This window comes from Manis javanica, chromosome 3 (genome assembly GCF_040802235.1).
Source record: "Manis javanica isolate MJ-LG chromosome 3, MJ_LKY, whole genome shotgun sequence".
NCBI lineage: Eukaryota > Metazoa > Chordata > Mammalia > Pholidota > Manidae > Manis > Manis javanica.
This window is the reverse complement of record NC_133158.1, coordinates 40,069,730-40,087,620: the sequence shown is the minus strand read 5'-3', so window position 1 is coordinate 40,087,620 and position 17,891 is coordinate 40,069,730. Positions and strand designations below refer to the sequence as shown.

General features: G+C 49.3%; 1 protein-coding gene across 4 annotated transcripts in view; it reads left to right on the top strand.

The window, feature by feature from the left end:
* ADARB1 (adenosine deaminase RNA specific B1) overlaps positions 1–11,271 on the top strand; it is a 144,256-nt gene extending 132,985 nt beyond the window's left edge. For all 4 annotated transcript variants that reach the window (XM_073231233.1, XM_073231236.1, XM_073231235.1 and 1 more), the window contains 2 exons: positions 6,652–6,830; positions 7,610–11,271. In XM_073231233.1, the coding sequence (XP_073087334.1) occupies positions 6,652–6,830; positions 7,610–7,789 (359 nt within the window). In that variant the 3' untranslated portion in view covers positions 7,790–11,271. The remainder of the gene's footprint in view (positions 1–6,651; positions 6,831–7,609) is intronic.
* Positions 11,272–17,891: the final 6,620 nt, after the last annotated feature.

The following is a 17,891-nucleotide window of genomic DNA, read 5'->3' as shown; positions in this document are numbered from 1 at the left end:
TTGCATTCCTGGGATAAACCTTGTATGAGGATGATGATAATGATAATGATGATGATGATGATGATTTACATACTGCTGGACTCAATTTGCTAAAATTTTGTGTAGAGCTTTGGCACCTGTGTATATTGGTCTGTAAGGATATTGGTCTGTATATTTATTTAATTTTTGTTAGGTTTTGGATGAGAGTAATGCTGCCCTCATAAAATGATTTGAGAGGCATTTCTTCCTCTTCTATTTTCTGAAGGAATTTGTTTAGATTTGATATCAGTTTTTCCTTAAACATTTGGTAGAACTCACCAGCAAATCCATCTGGCCTCAAGTTTTCTTTACAGCAAAGTATCTACAAATTCAGTTTCTGTAACAGAATAGATATAGGTTTATTTGTGTTATCTATTTTCCTTTGGTCAGCTTTGGTAATTCATGTCTTTCAGGGAAGTTTTCTATTTCATTTACATTGTTGAATTTATTGATGTAAAGGTATTTATAAGATTCCTTTATTATCCATTAATATCTTGGGGTCTCTGTAATGTCACTTCTTTAAGCCCTTATATTGGGGGTATGTCTTCTCCTTCCTCATCATCCTAGCTAGGGGCTTATCAATTTTATGGATTTTTCTCTAAGAATCACCTTTTGCTTTCATTGATTTTTCTTTTTTATAACAATTTCTGCTCTGATCTTTATTAATTCTTTTTTCCTGCTAGTTTTATCTTTCAGTTGCTCTTCTTTTTCTAGTTTTTTTTTAAGGTGCTAAGGTCTTTTTTTTGAGATTTTTACTGTTTTTGCAGCATTTCAAAAATTTTGTTATGTTGTGTTCATTTTTACTCATCTCAAAAGACTTTATCCCATTGGTTATTTAGAAGTCTGCTATTTAGTTGTACAAATTAGGGGATTTTACAGAGATCTACTGTTGATTTCTAATTTAGTTTCCTTTTTTTATGACTTGAGGCTTGTTTTCAGACCAGGATGTGATCTTTAGAAATACTCCCTGAAAACTTGAGAGGAATGTGTGTCTGCTCTTGTTGGGTGGAGTAGTGCATTATGTCGGTGAGCAGGTTGATTCTTGTGTTGTGTGTCACTTAGGTCCTTTTCCACTTGGTCTACCAGTTACTGAGAGAGGGATATTTAAACATCTCTTGACTATATTTGTGCTTTTGTCTATTTCTTCTGACATCTTAAAGTTTTTACCTCATATATTTTGCAGCTCTGTGATTAGGTGTGCAAAAATTTAGGTTTGTGGGTTCCGCTTCATAAATTAACCTCCTATATCAGTATGAAATTACCTTCTTTATCTCTGGTAATATTCTTCATCCTGAAATCTGCTTTGGCATGAATAGACCCTCTCCTGCTTTCTTTTGATTAGTGATAACAGGGTATCTTTTTCCATCGTTTTATTTTAAACTATTATATATTACTTTACATTTAAAGTACATTTCTTGTAGGCAGCATATATTTGGTCTTGCTTTTGTCTCCCCACCCCAGTCAACAATCTCTGCCTTTTTCATTGGGGTTCTTAGAACATTTACCTTTATTGTGACTATCATTAAGATTGGGTGTAAATTGATCATCTTGGTACTTATTGTACATTTGTCCTGTTTTCTGTTCCCTTTTCCTCCTTTTCTTACGCTTTTGCATTAATTGAGTATGTTTTAAGATTCCATTTTAACTCCTTGACTTTTTAGCTCTTTTTGTTCCATTAATTCAGTGGTTATTTTAGGGTTTGTAGTGTAAATTCTTAATTAATATCACCTTGGATAGTCTGAGAATCTTACTATATATATTTTCATTCCTTTCCTGGCCTTTGAGTTATTGTCATACATTTAACTTTTGCATATGTGAAAAACCCACACTACAATTTTTGTTACAACAGTTAGTTAGCTTCTTTTAAAGACTCACCATTTCTGGTGTTCTTCATTCCTTTGTGTGAATCCCCATTTCCATCTGGTACCATTTTGTGCCTGAAGGACGTCCTTTTATATTCCTTGTAGTTCAAGTCTTCAGATGATGAATTCTTTCAGCTTTGGTGTGTCTGAAAAAGTCTATTTTGCATTCATTTTTGAAATATACATTTTTGGGCAAATATATTTTTGCTGCAGTGGCAAGGCTTTCTTTTCTTTTTGGCGCTTTGAAGATCGCTCCCCTGCTGTCTTGTTTGCATCGTTTCCACCAAGGACCCTGCTGCACCTGCGCTTCTCCCTCCATATGTGACATGTCTGTTCCCCTCTGTGCCTAAGATCTCTTTATCCTGGGGTGGAGCAGTTTGTCACAATGTTCTTTGGTGTCATTTTCTGCACATTTCTTGTGTGTGGGATTCATTGAGATTCTTAGATCTGTGGGTTTATTGGTTCCATTACATTTGGGGAATTCTGTTCGTATTTTCTACCTTCTCCTCCCCGCTCTCCTTCAGGAAGCCCCCATCACATGTATATCAGGCTGCATAGATTTACTGACAACTCATGCATTTTCTGGGTGGTTTCCAATCTCTTTTTTGTCTGTGTTTCACTTTGATAGTTTCTGTGATTGTATCTTTAAATCACTGGTCTTTCTCCTACAGTTTCTATTTTGTGATTGATCCTGTCAAGTGTATTTTAGCCTCAGATATTGTAGCCTTCATCCCTGGTAGTTTGTGCCTAAACTTTTCATACCTTTACAGACCTTTCTGTCTCTCTCTGTTCCGTGTGAGTGTTGTGCGTGTTCCTTCAGCCTTCCAGGTGGGTCTTCGTGGCCTCGAGCAGTGCGTGCTCTGGTCAGTCCCCGCTGGAAGCTCCCGGGTCCCCTCTGCAGCCTCTTGCCTGGGCTCTTCTGTCCTGTGGGCTCTGCACCTCAGCCTTCCTGAATGCAGCTCAAGGAGTGTGCAGGCTCTGCCTATGTGCCCAGGAACCCCTGCTGCCCGGAGCCTCCCCAAGGCAGTCTCCCGGGGTGCTCAGCCTCACCTCATTTGTTTCCTGCCTCTTAGGAGTCACTGTCCTTCCTGGCCAGTGTCCAGGGTCTGACGATTGGTGTTTCACATGCTGTCTGGTTGATTTTAGGTGGGGTGAATCCAGGGTTGCTCCACATTGCCCCGAACTTAGGTTTGAGTTACAGTAAACATGGAATGGCCTTTGGACAATGGTCCTTCCATCAAGATTGATTCTTGTACAATATACAGACACCCAGGAGTTCAGGCCAGCTAGTTTTATGGGATTATTACTGGTGGAAATTTGGGTTAATGGTTAACGTCCCCATGTTTTACTCTGGGTTCCTTAGAAGGTGGAGCCCAAGTCTGAGAGAGCCTAAGGGGGATGCAAATTCGGGCGGCAGGACAGACAGAGCACCCTGCGGTTCCCTGCTGGCAGTGTGACATTCACCCCAGGCCGACGCGTGGGCGGCCAGGCTGCCCAGCCGTGTGGTGTGTGGCCTCCAGAGGGCAGGGCCGGCAGCAGGGTGGTGACCCCAAGGAGGGTTGTGTGTCACCAGCGCTGCAGGTGTCCGAGACCCGTCTGCCACTGTGCCTGCCGTGACGGGACGAGAGATGAGGAGAACCTGTGCCAAGACAGAGAGGCCGCGCAGGGCGTGGGGCAGTCGGCCTGCCAGCTCCAGGGCGCCCACCAGCCTCCTGTGGTCACGCCATGTGAACACGCTCATCTGCTCCCTTTGCACACACATCATCTGTGTCTCTCAGCAAGATCAGTGTGTAGTGAAGGTTAAAGCCTCTTAAAAATGGATTAGGGCCTCTCTTCCCGATTCTTTTCTTTTGGGAAGTGGAACAGGGGTGGGCTGCGTGTAGGAGTTTGGGGCAGTTCTCTGAGCAGCTCTGCCTGCTCCCCTGTGGTAAAGTTTTCCTTGCTGTTTGATTCACAGTTTTATCAAAATGAGGTGAAAACTATAGGAAAGGAGAGGTTTTGTCGTGCACATTGTAAGAATTCAAGTTTCTAACTTTTAAATGGTGAAATCTAACCTAGAAGCTGTATTATCTCACCCCAAGCCTTTGAGAATATGTCTACCCCTTTCAAATTAGGGAGAAACAGGAGAGGTCATGTAAAGAGCACGGGCTGTCTGATGGCGACAGTGTGCTGCATGGCCTCGGGCCCGTGGGAGTACCCCTTGCTGAGGGCCACAGCCCCAGCCAGGGGGTGTCTTTGGAGAAAGGTAACTTTGTTGAGCTGGTTTGTACATTTAGTTTGATCTTCCAGTTTTTTTAAGTGAGTTCTTGCACTGAGTGGGAAATGAGTTTGCAGGTTGGTTAGATATTCTCTGCTTCTTGCCAGACATCTAATGATTTGTTTTATGATTTTCTGGGACACTTTTACATTAAGCAGAAAAACATTTGTAAGCCTACCAGACCTGGTTTGCCTGGTATTTTTAGTGCCATGTGCAGCCCTGAGTACACACACAGCCAGTCTCCTCCCTGCAGTATGTGTCTGTCAAACACGCATGCATGTTACTGAACAGTCAAAAAGTGTTCATGCACATGCCAAGTACTAGAAAAATAAGGTGAGGGAGCCCACTGAGGTGGGTTCCCAGGCAGGTGGGCAGGCCGCAGCTCACGTGACCACAAGGGAACATCGCCAGCACCAGGGGCCCCCAGGACACCCCCGTCACAGTGTTCAGTGTGGGCAGCACCAGTCAGCGGTGCTGGGGTCAGTGTGATGGTTTCCCACAGGGACAGGCAGGGGACAGTGGAGGCAGGAGGAGCTTCTGGGCGCCGGTGGGCTCTGCTGGCTCCAGGTATGTGCACTTCGTGAGAACCCACCAAGCTGTGCACATGGGATTTGTCACACCTCAGTTAAAATCTTTGTGTGAAGTGAAATAGTTAAATGCCCATGCCTTGGAATGAAATGGTGACCTTGCAGTCTGATGGAAAGGTGAGGGGGCCTCGGCGCCCCCTCAGTGTGGGGCCCCTCAGGTCAGGTTCACCAGGCTTGGGGCCCGGGCTCCGGTCGCGCAGGTCAGCCAGCCGGCTGGCGTTCTGTGCAGCAGCCGTGGTGGGAGGCAGGTGTGGCACAGCCCAGGGCTGGCAGGGGCCTGTGCTCCTGAGGCACAGGCCATGGCAGGTGTTGGGGGAGGCGGCTTGGGAGCTGCCAGGGCAGGGCCACAACGCAGGGCAGGTGGCACAGTTGCGTGTCCCGCATGTCCACTGCGGCTGTATTTCGCACACCTGCCTCGCTGTGCGTCTGCGGGCCTAATGCCTTTCCTGCCAGGTTCCTCACTGTGCCAGTCAGGGAGTCAGGCCCAAGCCTGTTGCTGGGCAGCTGACTGACTGCCCCCCACGAGTGTTCAGAAAGAGACCCTGGAGGCAGCCCTGTGGCAGACATAACGTGTCAGAAAATGGATCAGGAGAAACTGGTCAGTTTCGTGGTTGGCGAGTAGAGGATGCACACCCTTTAATCTGCAGTCTTCCTGCGGACAATGTGTTTTTCGAGTGCGCTTAGTGCCTTGTGGCCTGAAGGCACATGCTGGTCGCGATACCATCCACGGTGAGATCTCAGGCTGGTCAGACACACAACCTGTAGAGATCAGGGCTGGCTGCCATCACACGGGCTTTTGGTGCCTGCCCGTCTGCAAGCTCCTGCCGCCTCTCCCCTAGAAGAAGCCATGGGCAAGCGGCCCTCGGGTACAGTGAGCACATCCCTGGGATCTGTCACTGAACAGTCAAAAGTGTTCATGCACATGCCAAGTACTAGAAAAATAAGGTGAGGGAGCCCACTGAGGTGGGTTCCCAGGCAGGTGGGCAGGCCGCAGCTCACGTGACCACGAGGGAACGTCGCCAGCACCAGGGGCCCCCAGGACACCCCCGTCACAGTGTTAATACCACAGCAAGTGCCCGATACGCCTTCCGGCATCAGTGGAAGGCTCTGTGCACCCTGACAGTCCTGAGCCTTCGGGTTCAAGTACACCCCCACCTGAGGCAGTGCAGGGGCACAGGTGACCCTGGGCTCCCCTGTCTGAGCCCTGGGCAGAATGGGCACCCAGCCTCCTCCCTACATGCCCTCTGGGGAAGGTGCTATCACAGAGGCACAGACGAACCTCAAACACATTGGCCCTCTGAGTAAATACCTGAGACTTTGGTGGCCTGTTAATAGGAATTTTCTCCATCTGATTTTTGATCCTGACAAACTGCTGTTTTTCCTAAAGTGAAGTTCCCACCCTCCCACCAGCCTGGCCACCAGTGAGCTGGCCACACCAGCTTGTTCTGAACTTAGTTCAAGGGAATAGGAAACGGTCCCTAGAGCAGACAGCAGGGAAAGCAGTGAGCTGCGTGCGGGCCTGCGCCTGCCTCCGTCTGGGTCCAGCACCGGGCCAGCCCCTGCCGTCGCACACTCTCAACACTTAGCTCCGATTTTGGCGGCCTGTGTCCCCCATGTGGAAGGAGCTACGAGGGAGGCACAGTACATGGATGGGGACAGGGGCGTGAGCTCCCAGTTATCTGAGGCCCTTTCTAGAAACTGTCCCAAGTGAGCCCTCCGTGAGTTGGGGTGAAGGGGGTTAAGTGTGGTAAGAAAACGTCAAGAAGCCAGGTTTTTTGGTCTCAGGCCTGACGAGTGGCACATGCTGGGTGCAGTGTGCAGCACCCAGGGCAGTACCAGCAGGCGCATCTTGCAGCAAGTGGCAGCCCTAGGCTGCAACACCCTGTCTGCCAGGCTCCATGTCACCTCGCCCTGTCCCCTATTCCAGGCATCAGCAACGCGGAGGCACGGCAGCCTGGGAAAGCACCCAACTTCAGTGTCAACTGGACGGTGGGTGACGCGGCCATCGAGGTCATCAACGCCACAACCGGGAAGGATGAGCTGGGCCGTGCATCCCGCCTGTGCAAGCACGCCTTGTACTGCCGCTGGATGCGTGTGCACAGCAAGGTACAGGTGCCCTGGGTGCTGCGCAGCCCATCCCCCTCAACCGCCACCCTGCCCAGCCCCGGCCTGACCTGACCTCTGCTGGGGCATCGGGCAGGGCCGCCCATCAGGTGCTGTTCCCTGTGGGAAGGAGGCGGCCTCGCCCACTGCTGGGCACTGCGCTGCAGCCGCCAAGCCTCCAGCAAGGCGTTGGCCCATTGGGGCGGTGAGCCTTTGCCCAGAGAAAGCCTCTAGTCAGCCCGCGTGTGCCTGCTATCCTGTGCCTTCAGTGAGTCGTGGCACACACTTGCTGCCAGGCTGTGCTGATCTTGGCATGGGTGGCGGACTTGCTGCCTGGCCCGGGCCCACAGCAGGTGCTTACCTGCACCGCCACCGCGAGCCTGCTGCCATGTCCACACTTGAGATCGGCACGAATGAGCTCGCTGGCCGTGGGAGGCGAGGCCTTGCGGTTCTCCCTGGGAAGGTAGAACGTGCCCGACACCAGCAGGGTTGTTTCTAAATGGCTGAACTCTCAGTACTGAAGTTGGACTCAGCTGTTCATGGGCTTCCAGAAGCACCTCTTCAGAACTCCGGGTGGACAGCTGCCCGTAGCTGAGAAACTGCTCCTCAGGGATGAAACGCGGCCCCTTGGAGGGGCTCAGCTTTGCCCCTTGGTGGGACCACCTTCTGCTTGGTGGGCCCCCAGAAACCTCCACAGTGGGAAGCACCATTTTTTGAACATCTGTTGTTTTATTTCCTACTATTACTGTGTAAACAGTGTGCGTGTCTGCTTCTCCCCACAGGTTCCCCCCAACTCACTGCGCTCCAAGGTCACTAAACCCAGCGCGTACCACGAGTCCAAGCTGGCGGCTAAGGAGTACCAGACCGCCAAGGCCTGTCTGTTCAGAGCGTTCATCAAGGCAGGGCTGGGCGCCTGGGTGGAGAAACCCCCGGAGCAGGACCAGTTCTCCCTTACAGCCTGACGGCCCGCAGGCCCCACACCTGGGCTGACAAGGCCCCGGGCCGGGGAGGCCGGTGTGAACCGGTGTCTCTGCGACAGGAGCGTGGTCTGGGAGGGCCGGAGAGGCCGGCACAACCCCATGTCCCTGCGGCAGTGTTCCCTTTTTCAGTTACCCAGTGGCTGCTCTCAACCTCAGTTTACGTTTAGAAATTGAGTTCTACTGAGTAGAGCTTCCATAAATTTAGGAAAATAGAAATTACTTTGTGTGAAATTCTTGAATAAATAATTTATTCAGAGCTAGGAACATGGTTTATACAGTAAGTAATTATGTCAGGTCACTCTATGCCACAAAAGAGCCTTTATATGTGGGGAGGTGAGAACACAGAACCAGGAAGCTGTGGCCTAGAGAGGTCACGCAGCCCCCACCCCACAGGCCCTCCCAGTGGTCGGCTCCCACAGCAGGTCTTGGCGCCCGCCCCAGGAGACACCCACAGGACAGAGCCAGACCCGCACACGCAGCCTGCTGCTCCGGGGTGCCCCTGCCCTCATCCTGTAGATGCTTCTCTGCTCGTAGGACCGTGCCGTGGACAGCTTCTCCTGGTTTACTTCTACATAGTCAGTGACAACACATGGGGGTAGTGGCCCTGGCCATTCATCTGGGTTTTTACATAGTATGTAACTTTTAGGGCCTAAAAGGAATCCATAGCAGCTACTGCACAATAAGCCTAACATTCCCTCTGTTCCATCCTCTGAATCTAAGGGATGTGAGGGATGGTCCAAAGAGCTTCACAGGATGGAAATAGAGTTAATAGGTAGATGTTCATTCTTAGAAAGTGCCACTTTAGGCATATTTTAAAATCATTCTTTCCAGCTTTATCAAAGACTTATTTAAAAAATAAGTATTCAGGCTGTCAGCTGGTGAGCAGGCGGGTCACTGGAGGGGTCTCGACCAGGGTCTAGACGCTGACTATCACAGCAGGGAAGGGGGTGCTGCTGGTGCTGGGACCCAGGGCGCTGCTCCACACCCCACAGCACACGCGACAGCCCAGGACCCTGGGGAGCCGCCTCGGCTAAGTGTGAAAATTGGCACCAATTGCCTTTTTGCTCCCATCAGGACCAGAGAGGAGCTGGAGGAAGCTCCCTGCCCTCGGCTGGCCCGGTGCCCGCTTTCCAGGGACTAGCGGGGCATCTTGTGGGTGCGGCAGGCAGAGACGGGGACAGACCCCAGCCCACAGCAGGGTCCAGAGTGTCGACATCCGTGTGGTGCTGAGCTGTTCCCTGGAGTCCTGTGTACTTTACAGGCTCAGAAAACCCTGAGCAGGAGCAGGGTGGCCCTTGTCACCTTGGCCAACCTGTGGGCTCAGAGCAGAGCCCTGTGCCTCCCGACACTTCCACGTGTCCACACAGAACCTTGCCGTGGCGTGTCCCGTAGGTCCAGTCCGGAGTGCCAAGGGTGGTATACATTGCCACGGCTGACCAGGTCCAGAGGAGGGGCGCTGACCCCCCCGGGCTCCTCTGCGGGTGGTGGTTCACCCTGAGCCGGCCCAACCATGGCCCCGGCCCCCAGCGCTGGGCAGGCTCCGGTCGGGTCAGGTTGCCTGGGGTCTCCCCCCACCTGTGGGGGAGGGGTGTCTGCGTCACGCACCCCACCTCTCACAGGCTCTGCACACTCACACTCATCTTGTGAGAGCTGCATTTTTATTCTTGTCTCTGTAAATGGTATTTTTTCTAATGGGGATTGGGGAGATGGACTTAGTTTTTAAAAAATGTGGATTTTGATTACAAAATCCAGTGGAAATATATTGCATATGTGTGCAACCACTATCCAGTATGTCTAGCTGTTTCCCTTCTGCCAGATAATAGTCAACATGGATGTGACCCCTCCTGCCCTGGGTAGGCAGCCCCTGCCTAGTGCCGGCACCCCCCACGTGGGCCGGTGTGACCTGCCAGGAGGGTGGGCCTGGCGGGGCCGAGTGGCGGGCAGGGGGTGGTGCCTCCCAGGGAGCCAGGCCGGGCCAGGGGCGACGGGATGCCTGTGAGCCAGAGGGCACATGCCGCCCCCTCCCAGAGATGAATCAGGGCCTCGGCACTGCACCCTGTCCCTTCCCGTGCTCAGTGTACGTAACAGGCTGCGTCTGGATCCCTGAGGTGGTATTTTGCAGCCCCTTGTCCTTAACCGGGTTTTAGAGAGAAAATTTGGCCCAACCAAGAATGCGAGTTTTTGAGAAAAACCTTAAATTCTGACGGCAGTGGTGGTTGAGAGGGTCTCTGCTCTGTTTTGTCGACTCACACTGAAGAGCTGATCGCAGACACGGGCCTCTGGGTCTTCAGGCTGCTGGGCAGCCGCCCTGCGGGCAGGAGGTCATCTGTGAGGCCTCTGCGGGGTCTCCCGGGTGGGGGCAGAGGGGTGCCGCTGTGTCTTCCAGCCCTGTCCGCTGGCATCTTCCGCTGCTTCTGAGGCTCCCCTTCCCCCGCCCAAGGGGCACCAAAGAACTGCGGCTTCGATTCTCTATCTTAATTGAACTTTGCATCATCTGTTCCTATTTTGGAGATTATTGTAATCAGAAACAGTTTTAACATGTGTAAGCCAGTAGCTCACAAGGCATTGATTGCTCTGAAATTTATTTTTATTCAAATAATTTACTTGTTTTCCAAATTATAGAATCACAACTTTCTTTGTAAAAATGGTGTTTTTCCTCACAATTTCCAATAGTTTACACAGAGCTGAGGATGGACTTATGCTGTGGGGGCTGCGTGCCCTGACCTGTTTTCTCAAAATCAAAACACATATGGATCTTTTTCATTTCAAAAATATTTCACACCAAAGTACATAACGTCTGCCCCAATCATAAATTTGACCTAGCAAAAGAAATAAAATTAGCAGGCTTTCCCATCTCAATTCTGTGAAATTAGAGAATCTCAAAATGTTCATTTTTATCAACCATAAACTATATAAATGCAAAGGGCAGTGTATCCGTGGTCCTGTGTCTGTCCCTGGCGTGTCATTGTCCTGTGACATCTAGCCAGAGGTCAGCCCACCGTGCATTGGGTTCTGTGTCCCCTGGACTTGGGAGGGCACGAGGGTCCCATCATGCTGGGAGCCGTTCTGTTTCTGGCGGTGCCGTGTGCACTTCGCATCCGCTTCTGGGGGATGAGCCCCCAGCCCCAGAAACACCTGTCCGGCCTCAGTGAGGGCTGATGGCTCATGAGGTACTGAGGGCCGTCCGTCCGTGAAGGGTCAAGGCTGTCCAGGTGCTCAGGTGAGCCCACAAAGCTGTTGCTTCTCCTGCGTTGGTTACCTGCTTCTGCCTTCATTTGAGCACGTGGACACTTTCATGACTGTCGTTCAGGAGACCCTCGTCAGCGTCTGCACATGGACGCATATGCCCCTCACCACAGCCTGCATGAGCTTCCCCTCCGGGACCAGCCGAAGCTGAGCATGAGACGCTGTCCTGTAGACAAAGGACTGACATGGCCTCAATAAAAGCAAAGTGTTTCACTGCTGCAGCGCTGCTGAGATTTTCTGTTCTTTGTGGTGTTTTCCTCCCCCCCCCCCCCCCGGGGCCACAGACAGCCTGGGGTCCTGCTAATGAGCAGAACTTGGGAGATGTGGGTGCATGACCACCAAGAGGCAGACTCTGCCCTCAGCCCCTGTGCCTTCCCCCAACTTAGGGCACTCTTGGAGCCCCTGTGGGTACTTGGCTCCTTCACCACCTGCCTGAGCACACTGCCCACTCCCAGATGTGATGGGGTGGCAGGCAGTTACACTGCTGCCCCTGCTCATGGGTCTGGTGACAGCCCGCAGGACCTGTTGGCATGTGTGACGGCAGCATAGGTGGGAAGGACCCAGTCGCCAGCAAGACCAAGTGTGGTGCTCAGGTGTGGGACAGCAGCGCCACCAGCTCTGAGGCTGAGCCGGAGCGCTTGGGGCTGATGCTTCAGAAGGTCATTCGCAACAGGCCAAGGGGGGACATATCGCGGCTCTGAAGATGTGTGGGCGCTCTATGCATGCGTGGGCACCAGCCACCTGGACGGGGCTGGGCTGCTCTGTGTGTGGATGATGGGGCGTGGGGTGACTTTAATTCTATTTTCCTCTTAAAAACTTAACCTATTTGTTGTTTCAACAACTAAATGAGAAACACGACAACATTTTGAAAAGTCAAAAGCCCCGTACAAAATAAGAGCAGTCTTAGACAGTAGCTCACTCTTTTGCATCAATTTTGATTCTCTTCTTTGGTTTCTTTTCCCACAATAGAAACCACATTTAAATGCAAATAAATTATATTTTAAAAAAACATATTAAGCTTCTGAGAAAAGATTGAGGTGACACCCCCTTTACAAATTCAGTCCGCAGGACAGCACTTCCTCGTGGGTGTCCTGGGCCATGTGGGGTAGGCTCCCCGGCAGGCCTTCCAGGGAGGGGGCGTGTGAGCACAGTGGGTGCCGGGGGTCCGTGGGACGGGAGGGACAGACGCTGGAAGACCAGAGGGCCTATGGACTGCCGGGGAGAGCAGCTGCTTAAGCAGTATTAGTGTTCATCAGTCAAGTCTTAATTAAGGTTGAAAATAGTTAAAATAATTACCCATATCGTTAACAAATCATTTCCTAAAGGCAGAGGGAACTGCCCCAGGAGGCCAGCGAGTCAGGGACACTGGTCTGGTCGCCAGGCCCGTTTCAAAGCCCAGGTCCTGGAGGCCCAGTGGCTACTGCTCAAGGTGACATTGTATAAACGCAGAATTCAACTCACTCCATAGACTAAGTGCATTTGGCCTCTGACCTGCATGTCCAGCAGGAAATGGGCCAAAATGGAAGTCAGGCACAGGTGGACACTTTGTGGCCCGTGAATACCGCGTGCCTCCCTGACGCTCCCTCCCCTCCACGTTCAGGTGATAGACCGACTGCATTTCATGAGCCAAACAAGGTACTTGCTTCTGTACCAAGTTCTAGTTTCCTACAAATGAGTATTTCTAAATGTACTGCAAACACACTGCAGGGTGCCAGCTACCAGGCTGCTCGGGTCTTAGCAACACATACCTTTCTTTTTCATTAATCACAAAGGAAACTTTCATCACGATGCTTCACAGAGTTAGTGAAGGCTGGCTTTTTTTTTTAGCGATTTTTATGCTTAATTCTTAGTTCACCCTGCAGCCCTGGAATAATGTTCAATATACACATACGCATACAAATGCTTTATATTCTCCTCATCAAGTTGTTACAGAGAAAATCAGATCCGGACTCATTTTCTCTTACCTGCATATTATAAAGCGGGTCAATCAGCTATATTAAGTCTACATGTTTTAAATCTTTATTGCCTTCAGGAATTTATCTTATATAATTTTATATATCTATTTCTCAGTGGTTTTCTTCTTTAACATCCCTGGAAAAGCATTTTAACACTTTGATTTAAATTGAACAAACCAGATTAGTCCTTTTCTGATGAAAAGTCTTATTTGGTTCACGGGTTTGACAAGGAGGACCCCAAGGATATATGGAGAACAGTCCCGATCTCCTCCTCGAGGTGGCAGCGTGCTCGCTGGGGGCGCCCCGCTCTCCGACGGCCCCTCCTCCCCACCCACAGCTGCCTGGTTGCCCCGGGGGCCACCGCAGCCCACCACTTTGCCTGCTGGAGGTCCCAGGACAGGGCACCGCACCACCGGCTGCAGAGACACCCCTGGCAGGCTCCCCAGAGTGTTGCTACTGAAAACCAGTCCTTGTCACCAAAGTCAAGTCACAAACCACAAACACGAGATTTTCAGGAGAGGAAAGGAACAGTTTGTTAATTTGCCGGCAAAAGAGGGAGCGGCGGGCTAGAGCCCTATAGAGCCCCTGTACCCCCGAAGCACAGCAGTCAGGGCTTTAAAGGGGAATCGTGGGGCAGGCCGGGCGTTCACGAGCATCGGCCCTCCTCAGAGCCCCGGGCCGGGGCATCTTGGGTTCTGCAGAATCACTGCGCTGCCTCTGACCCGAAACAGATAATAGGGAGAACAGAAAGAAACTGCCCCTTGTCAATCGTTACAAGGTTCGGGGGCTACATGAGTTCATTTTCCAGTTAATCTTCCTGTTGAATTCTAAACCCAGGGATTTAATTCAGTTTTCCTCTGCTATATCGCCTCTGCAGGGGACCCAGAACTGGGTCAGGACCCCACATCCCCTTAGGGAGAGCAAGCCCCTGCTCCTGCACCTGCCTCTTCAGGGGACCCAGGGCCCACTGAGGACCCTGCACTCCTGCAGGGACAGCCTGTTCCAGCCCCGCCCTCAGCACCAGCTCCCCAACCACTCAGTCCACCTGCTCCCCTACCAGAACAGTCCTTCCCTCCTGTTATGTTTCTGTTTGCCTTTGGTCGAATTTGCTGTTTTTGTTATATGGTTTATGATTTTATCTATTTTAAATTAAATGGTATAAAAGTTGTGCTTTGAGAGATGAAGGATTAAAGTTGGTGGAATAGGAAGGCAAGACAGAAACCTCCTCCCAAAAACACATAAAAGAGGAAAATACAGCAAATGCAACTAGACCTAAAAACGGCCTGAAGACTGCAGCACAGACACCCTGCACCTGAGGAGGGAGAGAGGAGACACACAAAGGGGGTGAAGCGGCAGAGCCGAGACACCCCACCCCGCAGGCGGGAGAAGGAGGGACAGGGCAGGGAGGGCGTCGGAGCCCAGGGGCATTGCACACCTGGCCCTGGACATCTGCTCTGGGAGCCCAAGTCCACACTGCACTGGGTTCTGGTGGTTGTCAGGGCTGGACACAAGGGGCAGGTGGAGCACTGCGGGAGGCCGAGACTCCAGCTGGTATGGAGGGCAGGCATGTTCGGCCAGACCTAAGACACGACTGGTGAGCAGTGGGAGGGGGCAGAGGGACAAGAGTGGTGCAGAACTGACTCTTCAGGAGAGAGGGCAAGTGGAGACACCTCCCCAGCCCTTCCTCAGCCCAGCAGATGGGGAGCCCGCAGGAGCTCCAGATGCTCCATCCCCCTTGCTGGCAACACAGCCCCAAGGCTCCTCCCTGGGCACTGGGGGAACCAACCCACTTGGCCCAGTGGCAGCATCAGACTTTGCTGCCTGGTGGGCAGAGGGAGACCCTCCCAGCTTGCTTGGCTCCATTTCAGCCCAACCAGAGAGCTGCCTGGAGGAGCCAAACACAGGAGCTCCTTCCTCCCGGCGGGCTTCCAAACCCAGTGCTGGGGGTCCAGCCGGGACATGTCTGTCCACCCACCCCATTAGCCCTGAAGCCCTGCCATTGCTGCAGGCCAGGCAGAGGACGGCCTCACCCACAGCGAGCTCAACAGAGATCCCTGAGCTGATCACAGGCAGCAGCTCAAGCAAACTGCCTGCCCAGACTTAAGCCACTACAGAAGCCAGACAGACAGGTGGCCCTGCCCATGGCACACCCACAGCCGGGGCCCCCACAAAATAGAGCCAGGTGCTAGAGAGTAAGGAATCTAGAGCTTCTGGGCACCACAGCACACCTTCTTCAGAAACCTATTACTCTGTAGGCCAGAAAGCATAACAGAGACACCTAAAACAAAGGAAGGAGCACAGAATCCCTTATAAAATGAGCAGGCAGAGGAATTTAATCCAATAAAAACTACAAGATAGAACCCCAGAAAGAGGGCTAAATAAAACAGAGATCACCATCTTCTTGGTAAAGATTTCAAAATAAAAGTCATAAATATGCTCATGGATTTACAGAAAAGTATTCAAGATCTCAGGGAGGACTCCAACAAAGAAATAGAAAACCTGAAAAAGAGCCACTCGGAGCTGAAGAACACAGTATCTGAGATGAAACGTACAATGGAGGGATTTAAAAGTAGATGAGATCATGTAGAGGAGATGGTAAATGAAATGGAAATTAGAGGCAGGAAAACAAAGAAGCTGAGGAACAGAGAGAAAAAAGGATCTCTAGGAATGAAAGAATGATAAGCAAGCTATGTGACCAAACAAGACAATATTTGCATAATAGGGGCACCAGAAGCAGAAGAGAGAGAGAAAGGGATAGAAAATCTCTTTAAGGAAATAATTGTTGAAAACTTCCCCAACTGGGGAAGGAAATAAACACTCAGGTTATGGAAGTACAGAGATCCCCTAAAAAAAGGAACCCCAGCAAAATGACACCAAGACATATAATAATTAAAATGGCAAAGATCAAGTATAAGGAGAGAGTATTGAAAGCAGCCAGAGAGAGAAAAAAGATTTCTTATAAAAGAAACCACATCAGGCTGTCAGCAGACTTCTCAGCAGAAACCTGACAGGCCAGAAGGGAGGGGCGCGATGTATTTAATGTACTGAAACAGAATGACCTCCAACCAAGAATCCTCTACTAGGTGAGATTATCATTTAAATTTGAAGGAAGAATTCAACAATTTCCAGATAAACGCTGAAGGAATTCACCATCACTAAGCCAGTCTTACACAATATGTTAAAGGGACTGCTGTAGATGGAAATGCACCTAAGGCTAAACAGCTTTCACCAGTGACAATAAACCCACAGTAAAAGTAGTTGACCAATTAATTACCAAGCAAGTATGAAATTAAAACAAAACAAAAGAAGCAAAATCAACTATACACAAAATCATTCAAGGGATATACAAAAAGTGAAGATTATAACACCTAATATGAAAAATTCAGAGGAGGAAGAATAAGGAAAAAAAGCACCTTTAGATTGTTTGATAGAGAGTAATCAGCGATTTAAGATAGACTATTACATATGTAAAGAAGCTGACCTTGAAACTTTGGTAAACACAAAACTAAAGCCTACAATAAATACACCACACACAACAATAAATAAATTTTAAAAAGAGAGAGAAATCCAATTAGAACACTAAAGAAAACCACCAATAACAAGAGAAGAGTATAAGAGAGGAAGAAAGGAACAGAATATAAAAAAACAGCCAGAAAACAATTAATAAAATGGCAATAAGTACATATCTATCAATAATCACCCTAAGTGTAAATGGACAGAATGCACCAATCAAAAGACATAGAGTCACAGAATGGATAAAATAACAAGACCCATCTATATGCTGCCTACAGGAGACTCACTTTAAACCCAAAGACAGACACAGACTGAAAGTGAAGGATGGAAAAGATATTTCATGCAGATAATAGGGAGAAAAAAGCAGGAGTTGCAGTATTAAGACAAAGTTGATTTCAGAACAAGGAAAGTAACAATAGACAAAGAAGGACATTACATAATAATAAAGGGGTCAGTCCAACCAGAGGATACAACCATCATAAATATCTATGCACCCAACACAGGAGCACCTACATATGTGAAACAAATGCAGAATTAAAGGAGGAAATAGAATGCAACACATTTCATTTTAAGAGACTTTAACACACCACTTACATCAATAGATCAACCAGACAGAAAATAAGTAAGGAAACAGAGACATTGAACAATACATTAGATCACACAGACTTAACAGACATCTACACAACATTCCACCCAAAAGCAGCAGGATACAGAGTCTTCTCAAGTGCACATGGAACATTTTCCAGAACAGATCACACACTAGGCCACAAGAAGAGCCTCAATAAATTAAAAAAGATCGAAATAGTTTCAAGCAGCTTCTCAGATCACAATCGTATGAAACTAGAAATAAATTATGCAAAGAAAACAAAAAAGCCCACAAACATATGGGGGCCTGACAATATCGTCCAAATAATCAATGGGTCAATGACCAAGTTAAAACAGAAATAAAGCAATACATGGAGACAGTAATGAAAATAACAACTCAACAACCCAAAACCTGTGTATACAGCAAAGGCAGTTCTAATAGGAAAGTATATTGCAATACAGGCTGACCTCAAGAAACAAGAACAATCCTAAGTAAAGAGTCTAAACTCATAATTAATGAAACTACTAAAAGAAGAACACATGGAACCCTAAGTCAGTAAAAGGGACATAATAAAGATTAGAGCAGAAATAAATAAAACTGAGAAGAATAAAACAATAGAAAGAATCAATGAAACCAGAAACTAGTTCTTGAGAAAATAAACAAAATATATAAAACCCTCACAAGACTTATCAAGAAAAAAGACTGTATACACATAAACAGAATCAGAAACAAAGAAGGAATAATCACAATGGATATGGCAGGAATACAAAGAATTATTAGAGAA